At 35.2% G+C, this 21,144-nt stretch overlaps 2 protein-coding genes and 1 non-coding gene across 5 annotated transcripts; 1 reads left to right on the top strand and 2 right to left on the bottom strand.

Moving 5' to 3' along the window:
- Nucleotides 1-2,549: 2,549 nt before the first annotated feature.
- Nucleotides 2,550-2,661, bottom strand: trnal-caa. The gene is made up of 2 exons: nucleotides 2,624-2,661; nucleotides 2,550-2,595 (listed from the first exon to the last, which is right to left on the bottom strand). It is a non-coding gene; the product is annotated as a tRNA-Leu (tRNA).
- An 866-nt stretch (nucleotides 2,662-3,527) lies between these two features.
- On the top strand, nucleotides 3,528-7,619 carry dhrs12 (dehydrogenase/reductase (SDR family) member 12). The gene is made up of 10 exons (XM_048194063.1): nucleotides 3,528-3,688; nucleotides 3,816-3,949; nucleotides 4,177-4,259; nucleotides 4,337-4,429; nucleotides 4,643-4,724; nucleotides 4,971-5,032; nucleotides 5,718-5,822; nucleotides 6,260-6,350; nucleotides 6,439-6,576; nucleotides 7,259-7,619. Exons 1-10 carry the CDS (start codon nucleotides 3,633-3,635, stop codon nucleotides 7,369-7,371), a joined length of 957 nt encoding a protein of 318 aa, XP_048050020.1. The 5' UTR covers nucleotides 3,528-3,632; the 3' UTR covers nucleotides 7,372-7,619.
- A 1,659-nt stretch (nucleotides 7,620-9,278) lies between these two features.
- Nucleotides 9,279-20,918, bottom strand: wdfy2 (WD repeat and FYVE domain containing 2). Of its 3 annotated transcripts, none has more exons than XM_048194060.1 (12): nucleotides 20,528-20,916; nucleotides 18,233-18,300; nucleotides 17,811-17,884; nucleotides 17,604-17,658; nucleotides 16,527-16,677; nucleotides 15,656-15,768; nucleotides 13,389-13,515; nucleotides 13,186-13,291; nucleotides 12,945-13,046; nucleotides 11,987-12,117; nucleotides 10,044-10,152; nucleotides 9,279-9,959 (listed from the first exon to the last, which is right to left on the bottom strand). In XM_048194060.1, exons 1-12 carry the CDS (start codon nucleotides 20,659-20,661, stop codon nucleotides 9,930-9,932), a joined length of 1,200 nt encoding a protein of 399 aa, XP_048050017.1. In that variant the 5' UTR covers nucleotides 20,662-20,916; the 3' UTR covers nucleotides 9,279-9,929. The 3 variants fall into 3 exon arrangements, with proteins under 3 accessions (XP_048050017.1, XP_048050019.1, XP_048050018.1); XM_048194062.1 differs by lacking the exon at nucleotides 20,528-20,916 and adding an exon at nucleotides 19,926-20,134; XM_048194061.1 differs by lacking the exons at nucleotides 9,279-9,959; nucleotides 10,044-10,152 and adding an exon at nucleotides 11,563-11,889 and having other exon boundaries at nucleotides 20,528-20,918.
- Between the last annotated feature and the right edge of the window lie 226 nt (nucleotides 20,919-21,144).

Here is a 21,144-nt window from a genome sequence, read left to right as displayed (position 1 = left end):
TTTCTGTGTATGAGAAAAAGTACAATCTCGTTCGTGTAGTAAGTTGACAGACAGGATCTGCCACCAAACTAAAACGATTGAAAATGTATTCTGTTCGTGGAAGTATGAAGACAACATCATTAGTAGCTGATGAAGAGTGCGCGGCCGAGATTTAGTGCAGGGGGATTTTTTGTTTACTTAGGTGAACCACTATTTTAAAGAAACGTGATTAAGAAATTAACAACAATAGAAAATTAAGAAGAATCAGCATTCGTTTAAATTACAGATTATAATGGCTTTAAACTTTTTATTGTCTCTTTAATTTCTTTTAAAAAATAGCATTTTAAACTTTCATATAAACTTTATTTATTTGTCTTTAGCAAAGAATATTGCTGTCATTATTCTCACACCAAACATTTAAGAAAATGATTTTAAAGAAATGTTTATATTTGGTAATGGTGGATGTTTCAATGGTAACATTTTACAATACGGCATTTGTTAATTTTAGTTAACTACATTAGTTATCATAAACTAACAATATTAATGTTAATTTCAGCCTTTACTAATATCTTTTCTTTTAATAAATAAATAAATAAAATCAAAAGTTGGATCTGAGTTAACATGAACTACAGTTGTATTTTCATTAATTAAATACCGTAAAACAGTCAGTTAATGGTAGTTAATGCATTAACTATCTAATGGGACCTTATGTAAAGTGTTACCGTTTCAAAATATATGAAATATTTAGGCTACTAGCCTACGTGAAACATATATGAAATTTCAAGATTACAAAAATTGCCCCTAATAACAAACGTTTTAAAGAATTTGAGAGTAATTATTAATTGATCAAGTTGTGCATTAATTTTCATGCGATTTCCTCTTTTTTTTCCAAGAACCCAACTACTATGAAGTTTGTACAAATTTAACCTTGTTTGTCTTGTGCCATCTCGAGGAGCTTCAAAGCCACTGCAGTGCAATACAAGAGCATCATTATAGCCTATACTGATAAGCCTTAGTGATACTGATAATAGTTCAGAGGTGTAAAGTATTTGAGTAAATGTAATTAGTTACTGTACTTAAAGGGATAGTTCACCCAAAAATGAAAAATCTGTCATCATTTAATCACCCTCAAGTTGTTCAAAATCTGTATAATTTTCTTAGTTATGTTGAACACAAAGGAAGATATTTTGAAGAATGTGAGAAACTGAACAGTTCTGGGGCACCATTGACTTCCATAGTAATTTTTTTCCTACTATGGAAGTCAATGGTGCCCCAAAGTGGCCTGGTAACTTTCTTCTAAATATCTTCCTTTGTGTTCAACAGAACAAAGACATTTATGCAGATTTGGAACAACTTGAGGGTAAATAAATGATGATAGAATTTTAATTTTGGTTGAACTATCCCTTTAAATATCTTTTAGGCTACTTTGTAGTTGTACTGAGTATCAAAGATATTGGCAAGTTTTACTCTCTACTTGACTACATTTTTCAGCAAGTAAATGTACTTTTTACTCCAATACATTTGTAATGAGTAATGCAATAGTACTGCTATAAAGAAGCAATATCAGCTCTAAGGTCATTGAAGGTACTATATCTTGTGCATTTTGCCTTTACTCACTCAAACTTGTCAACAAGGCTACTTTACATGAATGTGAGTGCATTAGCTGGTAATTGTGAATTGCAGATGTTTGGTTTATGAGATAAGGTCATGACTGCTGCCAGTGATGAGGTCGAAACCAGCACATCCGGTGCAAGTAGACTTTTTTGACTTTTTGATTTTACTTAACATTATTCTATTTATCTGCTATATTGACAAGATCCTTTTGATGGATTTTGGTTTATGGCCTTTTTGAGCACTCAAGCTCAACTGAGACTTAAGAGTTTGTAGACGTTTGGAGAGGTTGTTTTGTCGACCTTGATTTATTGCAATATTGAGGTGTTCAGTTTTATTTTGATTTTAGAAAATAAACATGATTTCTCATCTTACAAATCAACTGTTTCTTATTTTCACTGGCATGTCTCTCGGGCGTCAAGGACTAGTGCATCTTTTTGCTGACATTCAGCATGAGTAAAATACTTAAGTACTGTTAAAATCAGATATTCTAAGACTTTTAGTCATATTGGAATTGGTGACTTGTAACTTGTAATGGAGTAATTTTCGCTGTAAGGTACCTGTACTTTTACTCAAGTATGGTTTTCAGGTACTCTTTACACCTCTGGTACTCATTATTTAACATAGCATTTATCTCAAAATTGATGAAAGAATTATACAGAAAGACCACTGAAAATTTGTATCACATGAAAATTGTATCACATGACAGAGCATGACAAAAAAGTATAATGACGTGAACAGTTTGGTTTTAGTAAAAGACTATTTTTTTGTCGTTCCAGCCTTGAAAGCTGATAGAATGATAAACAAAGATAATATTTTTAGTAAATGTTATAGTTTAAACCACACATAAATTTTGCATTTCCTCTGAATGCTTATTTGCTTTCATTTTAACTATGTAAATGAATTTCAAATACGTTTTATGGAGGAATCCCGGTTTTAATCATAATGAAAAAATATTCTGTCAGAAGTGGGATTCGAACCCACGCCTCCATTCGGAGACCAGAATACCCATGTATTTAGGGAAGGTTTGAACCTTGAGTCTGGCGCCTTAGACCACTCGGCCATCCTGACAACTGAAAAACACTAATAAATACGTCCGCTATACATATGGATGAAAACTGTTAACTCTCGTTTTCTGAAAAGATGTATAAGAGAGAATGTTGCGCACCAGTGCACTTTTAGGTACACTTAGGTTGATACACTCGACTTTGCCTAAAAAACACGACTCCAGTGGTGAAACCTGAATCTAATAATTTATGTTTATCATTTATGTTTTAGAAACTATTTCAAATAAGTGTACAAAACTGACGTTTTCACTGAACAAAGAACAAATGTATCGTTTTATGGAGCAGATTCGCAAGGAATCTGCGCATGCGTCTTGTAACCGCGCATTCAACCATGGTTGCCATGTCTGCGTAACAAAACCAGAGCAACATCTAAACTGTTGAAAAGGAACATGATTGATTTGTAATATATTAGATGCGGAATTTTTATTTTATTGGTTTACAGATTCAAATGTGTTAGTATTCCCCTATTGTTATCTCAATAATAATATAAAAAAACAGACCAATGGCCAATTAAAAATAGTTCAAAAGTCAAAACTACGACCCAAGCCCAAATATAAAAACTGAAAACATGCCACTCCCATACCTAAAATTCATATTTTACAGTCACTGTAATGCACACAACTTCAACTTGACTATATAGTAGTACTAATCATTAACACATTTTGTTTTCAGCACACAGAGTTCAAAGACTCCCCAGTGCCCCTCCCTAACAAAACTCAAAATAGAACAGTTTCATCATTGGTAGAATATGAAATATTTACAAGCATTTTTATGCAAATATATTTTATGCAAACCCGCGGCAACAGTTTGATATTGCGTTGTAAAAACGCGGAATTGGCAACCATGCTTATTACAACACATTCAACATGTGATCTGTTACTAAACGCCACAGGGGCGTGGCTCTGATTACCAGCGTGCTCGTGTCTCGTATGTTATGACACCGCTTTCCAGAGGAAACAAGTCAAAATCGTACCGATGTCTTTCTACCGAAACACAGTTTGGTTCCTGAAGGGTCTACAGGAATATACGAAGTAAGTCATCATTAGTCTGTCTATATTCGTCTCAGCTTGCACAACACTTTGACAAGTCATAGACTTAATTTCAGCATCGATAGTTTCTGCAGTGCTCTAGGTAAAGTCTAGTTTACTCTGTGATCAGGGGCGGTTATGAGGCAGCAGAAAGGCGCTTCAGCGCGGCGGATCTGGAGGTGAGTGTGAGCGGCCGCTCGTTTATCATCACCGGAGCGAACAGCGGCATCGGTAAAGCCGCCGCCTGCGAAATCGCAAAGAGAGGTGAGAACAAAAACAGAATATAGATTACTGCCATTATATTCTACCCTTGATAACAGATCAACTGAGAAGATCTTGTGAATCTATCAGCTTTGTTATGACAATTGGACGGTTCAAGTTTAACCAACAAAAAAAGGGCACAACAGTGACTCCTACTGGCAAATAATGTGTAGTGCTACTAAAAACCACAGCAATTCAAAGTTCTTTCAAACAAACTTGTTTTTCTTCAGGTGGGACAGTACATCTGGTGTGCAGAAATAAAGATCGTGCGGAGGAGGCAAGAAAAGAGATCGTGGAGCAAAGTAAAAATGAGGTAAATGTTATGCTTTAAAATGATTTCACATGCTTCTGAAATTAATTCTGGCCTGAGTTTGTCTCATGTGCTTTCAGAATGTCCATATTCACCTAGTTGACATGTCCAGCCCCAGGAGAGTGTGGGAGTTTGCCAATGGATTCTCTCAGAAACACAATCTACATGCTTTGGTAAATGTATTCAAGGTTTAGAGAGGCTGTGTGCATCGTAAAATCACTGCTATTGTGCACAGACATATTTTTTATCATAATTATAATATATTTTTATCATAATTTTAATGTGCTAACAACAGCATATGACAAATCTTAGTCTGAACTATGCATTTTTTTAGTGTACAACAAAAACATGTACATTGTCATGCTGTCTCCACATGTGATTTATAGATCAATAATGCGGGTTGCATGGTCAATCAGAGAGAACTGACTGAGGATGGTCTGGAGAAAAACTTTGCGACAAACACACTTGGTAGGAAAGTTAATTCATGTTTTTTACTGATCTGATATTGATCATATCTTAACATTTCTCGGATATGGACCACAAAGTATGAGCTCTTACTTAAGTTTTGTAGTTTTGTCTATTTTATAGTATTGAGTTACAAAGGTCAGAGGCTATCCCTTCTGGTACAGAATGTTTTTGTGTCACCTCTTGAGATCTAGAGATAAGACGAGATAAAAGTGACTATGTGGCTCACTGATCCTGTTTGTTTTACAGGGACTTATATACTGACGACAGCACTGATTCCCACACTGAAGAAGTCAGAGAATCCCAGAGTGGTGAGTGTGAAGAAAAGCACCTGTTCTTCTGAGTCCTAATAAGTGGTGTAATAAACGCATGCTGTTTTCAAACTGAGACATTGCCGCCATTTATCTCCATGTTTCCAAACACATTTACACTCACACCAGATATGACGTTGGTAACTATGTGTTGAATGTGGCAACAGAATTTCCCCAAACGTATTTTTTTCCATTGTCATTATTTACATTTATTTTTATTATTTTTTTATTTTATCTTTTAGTAGTTACAAAAGTTCCATGACTTTAGTGAATATTGGCAAGTTTATGAATCTAGAAACAGAATCCCCCCTCAAATTTCATTATTTTCATGTATTACATGTTTATTTTTTTTATTTTTTATCATTGTGGTAACACTTTACAATAAGGTCTCATTTGTTAACATTAGTTAATGAATTAATTAACATAAACTTACAATGAGCAATATTTTTTTACAGCATTTATACCTTTTATTGATGTTAGTTAATAAAAATGTTTCTGTTAGCTCACAGCTTTTCTTAACAATGTATTAGTAAATGCTAAGATTAACATTAACATTAACTAAGATTAATAAATGCTGTAGAAGCATCATTGTTAATTCATGTTAACGTAGTCATGTTCATGTAGTTAACTAACGAAACCTTATTGTAAAGTGTTTTTTTTTTATTATGTTTTTGTTTTATTACAGATCACTGTGTCATCTGGTGGGATGCTGGTTCAGAAGTTGAATGTGGAGGATCTTCAGTTTGAGAAAGATTCTTTTGACGGCACTATGGCTTATGCACAGAACAAGGTACTACTATAAATTATAAACTCAAATTCAAATCTGTTTTTTTTTCTTCATCTTCAGTAAAAACTTTGCACTGCAACTTGCATTTTATATGTGTATATATATATATATATATATATATATTATTATTTATTTATTTTTTTTACTTTTATTATTACTTCCATAGACCACAAAATCATCATACTTTTAGTGGCTTACCAATCTAGTCCATCGCTGTTAAAAAAATAATCGTGGCACAAGACAACATATTCCAGCAGCATCACCACTCTGCCTTTTGTTACAATGACCATTATTATGGTCACTGTGTAAGCTTTTTTACATCATGCAGCCTGGATCACTGTCCTCATGTTATTGCTGAGTTTATGCTGAGTTTTTTCCTTATTGTTATGTTTTCAGTAAAAATACTAGAGTTGATTAGTGTAAACTTTGGCCTTTCTCAGAGGCAACAAGTGATCATGACAGAGCAATGGGCAGCTCAGCACAAAGAAATCCACTTCTCATCCATGCACCCCGGCTGGGCAGACACCCCAGGTGAGCAGTGTGTTTAAATCAGATGTCTTGCTTATAAGATAAAGGTATTGTGCAACCTCAGCCACTAAGATTTGTGTTCTATCCACAGCGGTACGGTCATCCATGCCAGATTTCTATGAGAAAATGAAGAATAAACTCCGTACTGAAGCTCAGGGAGCTGACACAGTGGTGTGGCTGGCCATATCAGATGCTGCCAGCAGACAGCCCAGTGGCCTCTTCTTCCAAGGTCAAGCATCTTTATAAAATTATTTGTCATTTAGCAGCAGTGTTGGGAGTAACGCATTACATGTAACATGCGTCACATAATCGGATTACTTTTTTCAAGTAACTAGCAAAGTAACGCATTGCTTTTAAATTTACAACAAAATGTCCAACTTACTTTTTAAGCAGATTACTTTTTAAAATGTATTGACCGACACCTTTCCTGTCCCCGTGTTGAGAGAAATCTGGAGTGAAGTGCAGAGGTGTTGTGTGCGCTGTGTAAACATGATGGTTACTGTAATTCTAGACTAAATGTGAGCATGCATTTACTCATCTCACTTGCACAAAACAGATCCAGTATTCCTTCAAATGAATTAAAACAGTGAAATGCAAATTCTGGACATTACGCAAACCTGCTGTATTTAAATATGTTAAATAACACAAATATACTTTATGTAATTTATCTCACTGTAAAATGTAACTAAGGAAGGCAATTACTTACTTTTTAGGGAGTAACGCAATATTTTAATGCATTACTTTTAAAAGTAACTTCCCCAACAACTTCCCTTTCTGTTTAGCAGAAAGTGTGCGTTAGTTTGCTGTACACATCATCTTTTAAACATGTCTATATATATATAGCAGACTAAATGTCTCTTTAACATGTAACTGAACTTTGACCTCTGTTCCACACACTGATTCATCTGCAGACAGAAAAGCGGTTTCTACGCATCTGCCGCTGGCCTTCTCCAGGTCTTCTCCAGCTGAAGACCAGAAGCTGATGAGCACACTGGAGGAGTTTGCTGTGAAATTCAAGTGTTAATCGGTGGAGTTAATGGCCAAATCATTCCTCACAGAGACTGTGATATTCATTCTAAATAATGGTGAGAATTGCAGAGATGTGAGAAGCTCATGATTTCTATACCACAAAGATTAACCAAAATGAGCTAAAATGTATATTTGAAATATGTCAAACTTATGGTCCATTCTTCTGAACAAATACACTCCTAATTATTTTTTATTATATTAGTTCGAGGCAAGCAACTAATACACCCACTTCTGTTTTTGGAATGGCAGTGTTTGAGTTTCTTGATGTAAAATGGCGTCTGTGGTTAACATTATTCAAATGTGTTTTTCTACATATATTGCACACAGTCATACCTCAAACATGAAAAACATGAATGTTAAAGATGTTTTGGTAACACTTTACAATAAAGTTCATCAGTTAACATGAACTAATAATGAACTGCACTTCTACAGCATTTATTCATCTTTGTTAATGTTTATATTAACATTTACCAATACATTATTAAAATCTTGTTAACATTAATGCACTGTGAACTAACATGAACAAAGAACAACTGTATTTTCATTAACTTACGTTAACGAAGATTAGTAAATACAGTAACAAAAATATTGCTCATGGCTAGTTCATGTTAGTTAACATTAACTAATGTTTAACTAATGAACCTTATTGTAAAGTGTTAGATTTTTTTATTTTTTTTATTTTTTTTAAGCAAGGTACTGAATAAGGAGTACAGCTACCACAAGGTTTTGAGTTTACATGCTTGATGAATTGGACAACACTGCAGACATTGCATCAGCAGATTATTTTTCCCCGTATGCACACTTACAAATGAGTTTACAATTAACTAGCTAATTATTAACTAAAAATATTGTATTTTTATGTAAATTTGTGGCTATTGACATGATTTTTAATAAACTATAATAACAATGAATCTCTGTCTAAATCTTTTAGGGGAATCATTATTATTTATTTACATTTTTATTACATGTAAGAGAGACATTTTCTCCAAATCATGTTTATGATGAGCTGGTAATTGAGATGAATACACAGGATTTGAAATGATTAATTTGTATAGAAAGAGCCATAACAAGCAGAAAAAGAATCTGACTATCCTGTGACAAAAATTGTGGGCTTTTAATTCACGATGAACAAAGACTTCACATTGATTACATTAGAAGTTTGGGGTCAGTAAGATTTTTTTTTAATTAATATTTTTATTTTGCAAGAAAGAACACATTAAAATAATCAAGTCTTTTGATCACAGAGTCCTGAAATCCACAAAATATTAAGCAGCACAACTGTCAGCAATGATATTTGAGCAGTAAATCAGCATATTAGAATGATTTCTGAAGGATCATGTGACACTGAAGACTGGAGTAATAATGCAGAAAATTCAGCTTTGCCATCACAGGAATAAATTACTTTTTAAAATATATACAAATAGAAAAGAAAACAAATGCAGCCTTGGTGAGTATAAAATGTTCCTTCAAAAACATAAAAGAAAAATCTTACTGAACCCAAACAACAACAACAGTGTGCTTCAAAATGAACCAGTTTTCATTTGTCAGATTAGTCCTTTTAAAATGCTAATTGGTAATCCAACCTCCCCATTTGCAATTGGTTACACCAAAGTAAAGCATCTATATTCCTGCTGTTTTATCTATCCGTACTCTGCAAACATTCAGCTGTAGTGTTTTACATATTGTGGCTTTACAATAACCAGTTAAAAATGCTCAAATGTCCATATTGTGCTATAGGAAACTCACTTCAACTCAACTTCACTGGAATCTTGCAAGTCACTCATTATGGAATCTTTGTTTGATTCAACATACAGCAGAAATTGTGCCTGAGGAAAGATGTCAAATTATCGTTTAAACCACCATAATATTTTCTCAGCCATCGAAAGAATGGAATACCGTGAATGTTTCTTACAGTCATGAGATGTCTATGAAACATCAGCTTTAATCAAACCAAACACAATATTATTACAATAAAGCATTACTGAACTTTACCCTGTGTAAACAACAACATTTGTGATTATGTGCATGTTTAATTTTCCCAATAAATTTACTGGTGTAAAAATACCAGTAAAACTAAGTGCTTACATTTAAAGAGTCAACGGATCATGACCAAGAGTCAATAGCAAACGTTTTTTTACCATGCCAAAACCACTGATTGATGTGCAGTAAAGGCACTTGAATATAGAAACAGTTCCAGCATGCTTTGATGCAATATCATGAGGATTCATTTGTGTTTGGGATAAGAGATAAGATGATGATAAAATGAGGGCGAAGATATTTTTTTACAGACAACATAACAACATTGGTTTATGTCAATATAAACAACCTGAACTAAGCAGACTGGACAATATTTACAAGTTTGTTCCCATAATCCACATGCACAAATACATACAAATGCACATGCTCAGTTTAAAACATCAGTTCAATGCCATGATATCCTTGAGTGTTCCCTCCATGAGAGGAAGCTGCCCATGGGAAGTGACCTGAACTCTGAACGTTCTCCATGGTGCTCGGTTCAGGTTCAGACTTGCTTGTAGATGATACATATGATTCTCATGATACCACAGGAGTCATGTCCCATAGCTGCATGTAAACACCACAGATTTTAAAATAAATTAAATCTCCACAATTTATAAAACAGTACACTCGCACTCAGGTATGACTGACCTTGATGACTTTGTCTGTCCCGGAGGTGAGCAGCCAACCCCTGGTTGGTTCATATTGCATATGTATGATGCTGTGCTTACTGTCATGAAATGTTGCAGTGGGTGCCCGTCTGGACAAAGTCAAAAGCAAGGCAATGGTTAAAAACGAAACCCAGTTCCTTTAGGGAACAACGGTGACACACATAGTGGATATTTACAAGGACTAAGAAAAGACAACAGTACATATAGATAATAAGTGTACAGTGTAAGACAGACAATTAAATAAGACAAATAAATAAGGCAAAATATACATAAAGTGTAGCAGTATTGAGGTATGAGTTGTAGAGTTGAAGTATTAGAAAATAAATATTTAAATACGTGTATATATGTTACAGTATTGCACATACAGTGGCATGAAAAAGTATGTGAACCCCTTGCAGAATCTGTGAAAATGAGAATTATTTTAATAAAATAAGAGGGATAATAAAAAATGCATGTTATTTTTTGTTTAGTACTGTCCTGAGTAAGATATTTTACATAAAAGATGTTTGCATTTAGTTCACAAGACAAAACAATAGCTGAATTTATTAAAATAACTCCATTCATAAGTATGTGAACCATTGATTCTCAATACTGTGTGTGGTTACCTGATGATCCACGACTGTTTTTATGTTTTGTGATGGTTGTTCATGAGTCTCTTGTTTGTCCTGAGCAGTTAAACTGAGCTCTGTTCTTCAGAAAAATCCTCCAGCTCCTGCAGATTCATCAGTTTTCAAGGATTTTTGCATATTTGAACCCTTTCCAGCAGTGGCTGTATGATTTTGAGATTCATCTTTTCACACTGAGGACAACTGAGGGACTCAAACTCAACTATTAAAAAAGGTTCAAACATTCACTGATGCTCCAGAAGGAAACACGATGCATTAAGAGCCGAGGGGTGAAAACTTTTGAATTCAAATATCAAGGTAAATTGTACTTAATTTTTCTGCCGGGAAACATGCAAGTATCTTCTGTTGCTTCCGAAGGGCAGTACTAAATGAAAAACAATGATATTTAAACAAAATAAGAAAAATTGTGACATCTTCATCCTGTTCAAAAGTTTTCACACCCCGACTCTTAATGCATCGTGTTTCCTTCTGGAGCATCAGTGAATGTTTGAACCTTTTTTAATAGTTGTGTTTGAGTTCCTCAGTATGAAAACACAGATCTCAAAATCCTACAGTCACTGCTGGAAAGGGTTCAAATATGCAAAAATGCTTGAAAACTGATGAATCTGCAGAACCTGGAGGAATTTTCTGAAGAACACAGCTCAGTTTAACTGCTCAGGACAAACGAGTGACTCATGAACAACCATCACAAAACGAAAAACAGTCGTGGATCATCAGGTAACCACACACAGTATTGAGAATCAATGGTTCACATACTTATGAATGGAGTTATTTTAATAAATTCAGCTATTGTTTTGTCTTGTGAACTAAATGCAAACATCTTTTATGTAAAATATCTTACTCAGGACAGTACTAAACAAAAAATAAAATGCATTTTTTATTATCCCTCTTATTTTATTAAATAATTCTCATTTTCACAGATTCTGCAACGGGTTCACATACTTTTTCATGCCACTGTAGGTATGTAACAGAAAATAAAAAAGTCTTTTGATGAGGTAGAGTGATGTTATTGATACATCATGGTTGGTAGGTAACTATTATTTGTGTAGAATTAAGTGAGAATGGGGGTTATGGTCATAGTCTTTTGACGGGGCGGGGGATGGTTAGGTGCAGAAGTCTGACTGCTTGCGGGAAGAAACTGTGTTTGAGTCTGGATGTTCTGGCCTGGATGATTCTCAGCTTCTTCCTAGATGGGAGGGACTTGAACCAGATGTGGGAAGGGTTCAAGAAGAGAGCTTTGGGTGATTCTACCATTTGAGAGACTCAAAACATTGAAGATAATCAAAATTTAACTTACTCCTCATCTGTAATGGAGTCGTGACAACTGTCACAAACCCGCACCTCAAACTCAAATCCCATGAGAGGAATCGTGGAACGTTTAGAGGAGCACTTTCCACAAACGGCCTGGCCACACTTCCTACAGTGATGCTGAAAAAAAGACCGCAAAATCAAGCTTCTTCATATTATTTTAAAGATTTGGCTAAATAAAGGACTGTAAACAATCATTTAACTTAACCAGAAAAACATAATTTGAGGTATATTTTCTGAAAACAATTCTCCATGCATTTACAGTTCTCAGATCAATTTATTTTAAACTTAATTACATATATATATTTTAAAACTTGTTTTAAGATATATTTTTAAACTTAATTCAATACACAGTACTGTTCAAAAGTTTTGAGCCAATAAAACTAGATAAATAAAACATAAGTATACATTAAATTAATTTAAAATGACAGTAAAGACATTTATAATGTTATGAAAGATTTCTATTTTACATAAATGCTGAAAAAAATCACTGATTCCACCAAGATATAACGCTGCACAACTGTTTATAACATTACTAATAAGAAATGTTTCTTGAGCAGCAAATCAGTGTATCAGAGTGATTTCAGAAGGATCATGTGACACTGAAAACTGGAGTAATAATGCTGAACATTCAATGTTGCCATCAAAGTAATAAATTACATTTTCAACTATATTAAAATAAAAAGGTAACTTTACATTGTATAAATATTTTTGTATGAATTTATTCAAATAAATGTGGCCTTGAGCATGAGACCTTCAAAAACATGAAAAAATCTTTTAAACTAATGTATATTCTATAAACGTCTTTAGCTAATTTATCTTGTTTTAAAGATTTTTCATTTAAGATTTTGCTGTAAAACAAGACAAAATATTGATCATTATTTAAAAATGATCTTATTTTATTTGATCTTTTTGCCATGTTCAATCTATGTTTTTGTGTGTAGTACCTGCCGCAGACCAATTTTCTTACTGTCCCACATCTGTTTAAAATTCCAGAAGAACGGCTGTTCACACTTCTGACACGAGTCGCTGTCAAGCCACTCAGGGGTCTGAGATAAAAAACAGATGAGGACATGCTAAAACTATGTAAACAGACATATGTAACTAACATAAATATCACACATCCTGTTAACAGAGACATTCCCTTTTGTCCTAGATGATACTTTATCTTTATAATATCTCTCTCACCTCTTGTCGTCTGACGTCCATGTTCCAGATAACTATTCCTCCATCTGAGCCACAGGAAATGAGCTGACGAGTGTGAGGAGCGTAACACAAGCCCTGCACTTTATCACTGTCACACACACAGACACAAATATTAGGACATCACAAGCATGCTTTCTAAATTCTTATCTCTTAAATACATTACATCAATTTATCCAATGTCCTACTTGTGTCCCTGCAGTTCAATGGCTGTGCCTTTACGGCCTCCAATGTCCCACATGATGATTGAATGATCAGAACTTCCAGAGAATAAAACCCTTTGCACAGGGTCCCAAGACAGGGCTGTAACATTGCCTGCACATATAAACACACACAGGGTCAATGTTAAAAGATTCAATAAGATGTTCGTTTACAGTGTTCAGGGTCAGTTACAGTGCAAATAATGGAATACTTTGGTTTTGAGGACTTTAAGGCTTCTCAAGGGGGAAATTATGATATTTCTGTTACTCTGGCACAGTATTGTCATCCTGGCCACCAGGGGACGCCAGCCACACCAGAATGTTTGGAGGTAGTCATTTAAATGGTACATTGAGGACTTGTTTGTTGGTTAATTTGCTTATTTGTGCTGACCAACTGATTTCCTTCCAAGCCATGTTAAAGGATTAGTCCACTTTTAAATACACTTTTCCTGATAAATTTACTCACCCCCATGTCATCCAAGATGTTCATGTCTTTCTTTCGTCAGTCGAAAAGAAATGAAGGTTTTTGAGGAAAACATTCCAGGATTTTTCTCCTTACAGTGGATTTCAATGGCTACCAACAGATTGAATGTCAAAATTACAATTTCAGTGCAGCTTCAAGGGCTTTAAACGATACCAGATGAGTAATAAGGGTCTTATCTAACGAATCGATCGGTCATTTTCGAAAAAAATACAACCGTTTATGCTTTATAAACAAAATATCGCCTTGAACGTACTTTCCACTTCCGCATTCTTCATAACGCTTACGCTGAATGTCCTACGCCTTCCCTATTCAAGTTACGGAAAAAAAACGAAACTGGCGCCGCGTTCGTTCCGTAAGTAGAATAGGGAAGGCGTAGAACATTCAGCGTAAGCGTTATGAAGAATGCGGAAGCGGAAAGTACGTTCAAGGTGATATTTTGTTTATAAAGCATAAACGGTTGTATTTTTTTCGAAAATGACTGATCGATTCGCTAGATAAGACCCTTATTACTCATCTGGTATCGTTTAAAGCCCTTGAAGCTGCACGGAAACTATAATTTTGACCTTCAACCTGTTGGTAGCCATTGAAATCCACTGTAAGGAGAATAATCCTGGAATGTTTTCCTCAAAAACCTTCATTTCTTTTCGACTGACGAAAGAAAGACATGAACATCTTGGATGACATGGGGGTGAGTAAATTTATAAGGAAAAGTGTATTTAAAAGTGGACTAATGCTTTAATAGAGTGCCTCAGGGATGACGCATTTTTGTAGGCAAAATCCGGAAGAGAGTTAGCATTTTAGGACTTCCGGTTCAAACGCCGTAAAGTCTATGGGTTTTTGCTAAATCACCTGAAATAAGGTTTGTGGTTAACAAAGCCTCTAAATATTTTCACGTTTTGATCTATGACATAAAACACACCAGTTATAACCCACTTGTGATTTTTTTAAACTTTTACTGTGTCTTAAAATCGGCGGTTGCTAACAAATTGCTAAAAGGGACTACTTCCTTTGGCGGGGACTTTAGACGTCATCATTAAAAACGGGACATTTGGACAGCATTTCTCATGAAAAAGTTGATAAGTATTCATAACAGCACAGATCATAATCAGCGAGCATGTTTATAAATAAAGTCGTTTTCTAAATACAGTTTGAGGAAGCTTGGTGGTGGTGATGTTGATCCGCGACCATGGTGTGCTGTAGTCCGTTTATAGCCTACTGTTAGCCTTTTATATCTGACGACTTTGTTTAGGCTTCAAAATCTATAAATGTTGTGTTAACTTGTAAAGATGATCTTGATAGACAAAACGTGTAAGTGTCATAACCCTTTGTTAAACACAGAGCTTATTTTCTGCGATTTTCCAAAAGTCTATGGGAAAAAATGCATAGGCTTTCAATCGAGGGAACCCGTGCGCCGCTAACTTCCGGGTTGGCCTACAAAAAAACGTCATCCCTGGGGTACTCTATTACTTATATTGTTAATAGGCAACCATTTATTAACCTATTTGTTGCTTGTTTTCATGCTACCCCTTTGCTGATCAGTTTTTTTTTTAGCTTTCTGCAGTTTATGTTTGTAACTTAAAGCTTGATAAAGTATTTACTTTATTTAATTCATTTTAGTGCTCAAAATTTTGTGTGAATCTCTACACTTCAATTGACCAGCCAATGGCAAAATGTGTCTGGGCTAATGGTTAAAGATTGTGCTGACACCTGTGAAAAGCGGGTGAAAAGTTTTATTGTGTGTCTATTTGTAAAGTGCTGTTTGCGTAAGCACCTGTGTGGCCTTTAAAGGTGGTAACAAGGCTGCAATTGTCCTGCTCCAGCTTCAGGATTGTCACTTGTCCGGAATGATCTCCAACGAAGGCATGTCTGGTCTCCACATCAAATCTTAAACAGTTCGTCAAGAAGCTCACGCTACAAAATTTTGGAACCCATCCTGAATCTCTTCTATCTAGACCAATACGGTAGTGATGCACCAAAGTGAATTTATTTTCTGAAACCAAAATTAAAGTTTTGGTAATTCAAAATAGACAGTGACACAGTCAAAACTAGTCATCGGAAAAACGCTAATTAAACGCCAATGTTCGGGTCAAATTTTTGGCCAAATATTTTTGGTTGCATCACTAGATTTCAGCACATTTATAAACATACTAGCAACATTCCTGTATTCCTACAGCATTTAAAAGTTCACCCAAAAATGTTTTTTTTTTTTTTTCTCATCATTTACTCACCCTCATGTTGTTTCAAAACGGTATGACTTTCCATCTTCTGGGTAAACACAAAAGAAGAATGTTGGTATTTGGTTTTGGTTACCACTGATTTCCCTCAGATGGTCAAAAAATGCTGAGACATTTCTCATTTTCCACAGACGAAAGAAATATTTTCATTTTTGGGTGAACTATCCCTTTATCTAGTTATATTTGTAACATAAAATATACTTTATTGTTGTGATTTCAAGCAGAAAAACCAAGCAATAATCTAAGGAAGCTAATTTCCTATAATAAAGCAAAAGGAAAGACAGCCCAATCTGATAATATCAGTGACAGTGACTGACTTTGCTGAGATTACATATTTTATACAGACTGAATAAAAACTTGGGGATTTTGTGAGATATCTCATATTGGAAGTAGCGTATGAATGGATACTGTAGTCCAGACACCCATGCGGTGGTCCTGTACGTGCCCAGCTGCTGTCCGCTCTCTGAGCAGTGCCACGTAAAGCTCTTGTCCTGACCTGTGCTTAGAACCCACTCCATCTCTAAGACAAACAGCACCACAGTCACGCCACTCTGATGAGCTAACACAAACAAAACACAATAAACAAAGCAGGAAGGGATTACATTACCACATTCAAAAATATAGGGAATTATGCTCTCACATGTAATATTAACAAATAATACAGAAAGTCAAATAATCACAAGAGATTGGATTTCATTAACGAACCAGCAAACTAAAACCAAAGCACTTATTATACATCACTCTGTCTGTATCTATATCACTAATGCTATCATTTATCTGTGTTGAGAGCATTACATAAAGCCATGGTTTTTAAAGAAGGTTTTCTAGCCGTATCACGCTAATGTCATTTCAGGCCATAATGACATACTGTGATTGAGAGCTGAATGTTCAGAGTAAGTACTGAATAATAAAGTTGCCCTGTGTATATTTTCCTTTCTACAGAACTGACCTGACTACAGTTGTGTACATGGCTATTAAAGGAACAGTCATCCATTGTTCTTTGGTTGCTGTTATATGAATGGAACCGAAATATAAATCATCTGTATGTTCTAGAATTACATCCAAATAGGATTAAAATTCTTTCACCTTTTACTTCTATAAAAAAGCTTATAACAGCAAGTTAATGTATGATGGTCATGGTGAAATCTGAAGATACAAAATATAATAAAATCCCCAAAATGACCAGATGCTTTACTAATTAGGCCTTTTTGTAAATACTATGAAATATGAAACCCATGCCTGAGTTATTAAAATAGAAACTAAATCAAATATTTGAGACCCATTTTCTCCTAAAATTCTAAACTCTGAACTTGTTTCAAAACTTTTCTAAGTGTATCAACATAGAATAAAACAAGAGGAAAAGAAATTTGACTTTTTCTGACATTTCAAATCACAGCGATAGATAGCATTTGATGCTTGCACATGTTTATATGATTTATATTAAGTTAAGAAACTTAATTGTGCAAGACTAGATTTGTGACTTACCCTGATATGTTCGTGCAGGAGTCATCTGGTTGTAGTCCTCTGATAGGACAAACTCCTGGAAAAAGAAACTCCTGTCTTAATGAAGCTTAGGAACGTATCTTATAACCTGCTAGTGATGTTTTACTACAGAAAACAGGTGTGTGTAAGAATACTGCAGCAGTGCCACTTATAACATGCTTGACGATAATACTTTTTTACTTAACATACCGATACAGTGCCGTTTTCCAACCCTACAGAGATCCTCCTTGTCTCTGGGTTAAATGACATACATGAACAAGCCACTGCAATATAAGAAAGACAACGAGTATGAGTATCTTCTATCCTACTAAATCTATCGATCGGCATTCAACTACAAACACAAACCCTCTACTGACAGTCAGTGACCTCTTAGTCATAGTCTGCAATAGTTAACTAGAAAGCAAGCAAAAAATGTGACATCATTGCTGAGAAATGAAACTCCTGTCTGAACGTGAACACAAGCTGAAGTTCATGCCCATACTGGTTTCACTTCACCTTTTTACTTTGATAGTAAAATTCTTGAAGTTATGTGGTTTCATATCCCATAATGTTTCTATCTATGTAGCTGTTTTGGCTATCAGAAAGCTGCCCAGGAACTGTGTTGGACTCACCAGGCATTGTGTGATAGACACTGGGCCAGTACTGACCACTGTCTCTCTTCAGCCACACACGGATTGTTCTAAAAAATGAAAACAAGCAAATAAATTAATAGTCTTGATTATAAAATGTCATGTATTTAGCAGAAACATTCTTACCGAAGTGACATGCAATACAGTGCACAATTTAAGAATAGTTAAGAATAAATGTCGCTGGCTAAGATAAGTCCTAATCACCTTAATCGGCAGACAAGATAAGACCTCAAACTAAATTTGGTTGCAAAGTTTAAAACAAAAACAAAAAAAAACGTAGCCCGGATAAGGGCTGCCAAAATCTGCCATATGTATTATGTAAAGTTATGTGAAGAACAGAAGCTGTTAAAAGTAATTTAAAATAATTATTAATATTTATAATAACAATTTTGTGGATTTTTTCCTGTGTAGAAACACCTTAAATATACATATAATGTTAGTAACTATTTAAAATCCGATCACAAAAAAAGTACAGCTTGTTTCACAGATTCCATTAATGAATTAAAGGGTTAGTTCACCCAAAAATTAAAATTCATTTATTACTCACCCTCACGCCGTTCCACACCCGTAAGACCTTCGTTCATCTTCAGAACACAAATTAAGATATTTTAGTTGAAATCCGATGGCTCCGTGAGGCCTCCATAGGGAGCAATGGACACTTCCTCTCTCAAGATCTATAAAGGTACTAAAAACATATTTAAATCAGTTCATGTGAGTACAGTGGTTCAATATTAATATTATAAAGCGACGAGAATATTTTTGGAGCGCCAAAAAAACAAAATAATGACTTATTGAGTGATGGCCGATTTCAAAACACTGCTTCAGGAAGCATCGGAGCATAAATGAATCGGTGTGTCGAATCATGATTCAGATCGCGTGTCAAACTGCCAACGGCTGAAATCACGTGACTTTGGCGATCCAAACACCAGATTCGACACACTGATTCATCTGTGCTCCGATTCTTCATGAAGCAGTGTTTTGAAATCGGCCATCACTAAATAAGTCATTATTTTGTTTTTTTGGCGCTCCAAAAATATTCTCGTTGCTTTATAATATTAATGTTGAACCACTGTACTCACATGAACTGATTTAAATATGTTTTTAGTACCTTTATGGATCTTGAGAGAGGAAATGTCCATTGCTCCCTATGGAGGCCTCACGGAGCTATTGGATTTCAACAAAAATATCTTAATTTGTGTTCTGAAGATTAACGAAGGTCTTACAGGTGTGGAACGGCATGAGGGTAAGTAATAAATGACAGAATTTTCATTTTTGGGTGAACTAACCCTTTAATGACACTTTCTGTATGTTACATCGTTACCCCAGAAGGTGGCGACAAGTGAATTTCTTTTTGTGTGTTAATTACGAGCCAATAATACGAGTCATTGAATCATTCATTCAAACGGTTGATTAAAATATGCCCAGTCATTTACAACCAAATTAAGTACTTTATTGAGGAATATTTTACTTCAAATCTACTATAAGAGACTTTTATGCCCAAGCGTTTTCTTCACAATAATGCAGATCTATTACCCCCAGATCTATTCATCATTGAACTGCTTGGCATTGGCAAAGCCCTTATATAAATGTATTTGTGTATGGTCATTATTCATTTTTACACATTATTAATTCTTCTACTTTTTCCCTCCTTATTGAAAACAAGACTGTAACTGACCTCGTTCACAAACAAAATGTTTCGTTCGGCCAGTTCGTTCATGGAAGAGATGTCTCGCTCCAAATCTCTTTATTCAATTTTTCTTTTTCATTTAAAGAGCGTTTTTGTTCAGTAGGTTACCAATGAGCATATACTTCACATTTCAAATGCTTTCTGTTCGTTCCTGTCAATCTTTAAAGGCAGGAAAAGGTAGTCACGCGCTTAAAAAGGGGACGCTTCAGTGAGCAAATTCGAATCGTTCACTTAAAAGATTCTCTCAAATACACCGATTCGTTCACAAACGATTCACCACTCAGAAAATAACCGCAGACGAATGCTCGAGTCGCGATACGCGCAAACGCAGTTCGTCGATAGCAGCAGCTTAAATAAGCCGGACGTGTTTGCATATTAAGCTTCTTTATTATTGTGCTCCCTATGAGATAATTAACTGCGTGTTAGTCCTCCGAATATCGTTTATTCAACCAAAACAAAAACAAATACATATCACATGTATTGCATATTACAAGTTATTTATTATTGTGCCAGTGCTGCTTATAAGATTACGACGTGTTTTGAATATCCTGCATTGTAATTCTAGTATTTCTAATCATACGCGTGCTGACCTGTCTTGAGATACGCTGATAACACCGTCCTCTTTGGGGATGATCACAGCCGTATTCACAACATCTTGGAAACCCTCGATCTTACTCAACAGGACGGGCTTTCGCGTCTGCGGACGGGGAATCTCTGCCGCCATGGCGCTGTGGTCTCTCCGTCACCTGAGCTCTCTCTCTCGGCTGCATAACACGCTGAGCGCAGGTCGATTATTAGACCTGGCTGCAGCACGGTGAAGTGTGACGATCGGGGATGCTGCAGGTCAGCTGATTACCTCTCACGGCGTTTTCTGTTCAGTTAAACACGATCTCTATGCCATGTCATCTAAATACATACGCTTGTTCCTCTCTGGCTGCCTATGTAACCAGACGATCCGACTCTTAAATGAATCACAGATGCATGCGTTTGCGATGTGCAGTGTTGACTCTGGCGAATACCAAATTTGTAGAACAGGAAGTTGAACGTCATTATTTTTTTTCCATTTCATTGACATTTGTATATCAGCATTGTTTAATTGTACCACAATCTATTTGTTCAATTGAAACAATCAGTTTCATTCTTTATGTTAGTTTAATTTGTTTCTCCACATTTTTTTATTAATATTTGGGTCTAAAAAATAAAAACA

This window comes from Megalobrama amblycephala, linkage group LG6 (genome assembly GCF_018812025.1).
Source record: "Megalobrama amblycephala isolate DHTTF-2021 linkage group LG6, ASM1881202v1, whole genome shotgun sequence".
NCBI lineage: Eukaryota > Metazoa > Chordata > Actinopteri > Cypriniformes > Xenocyprididae > Megalobrama > Megalobrama amblycephala.
Note: the sequence above shows the minus strand (reverse complement) of the source record. Positions and strands in the feature narration are given on the sequence as shown.

Excerpts from the sequence above, each read along its gene's own strand:
- wdfy2 (XM_048194060.1), bottom strand. The coding sequence starts at position 20,661 with ATGGCGGCAGAGATTCCCCGTCCGCAGACGCGAAAGCCCGTCCTGTTG. Across the intron at positions 16,678-17,603 it reads TCCTGCACGAACATATCAGG|CTCATCAGAGTGGCGTGACT; the intron begins GTAAGTCACAAA and ends TGTTTGTGTTAG. Across the intron at positions 13,292-13,388 it reads ATTGAACTGCAGGGACACAA|TGATAAAGTGCAGGGCTTGT; the intron begins GTAGGACATTGG and ends TGTGTGTGACAG.
- dhrs12 (XM_048194063.1), top strand. The coding sequence starts at position 3,633 with ATGTCTTTCTACCGAAACACAGTTTGGTTCCTGAAGGGTCTACAGGAA. Across the intron at positions 4,430-4,642 it reads AACACAATCTACATGCTTTG|ATCAATAATGCGGGTTGCAT; the intron begins GTAAATGTATTC and ends TGTGATTTATAG. Across the intron at positions 6,351-6,438 it reads CGGCTGGGCAGACACCCCAG|CGGTACGGTCATCCATGCCA; the intron begins GTGAGCAGTGTG and ends TTCTATCCACAG.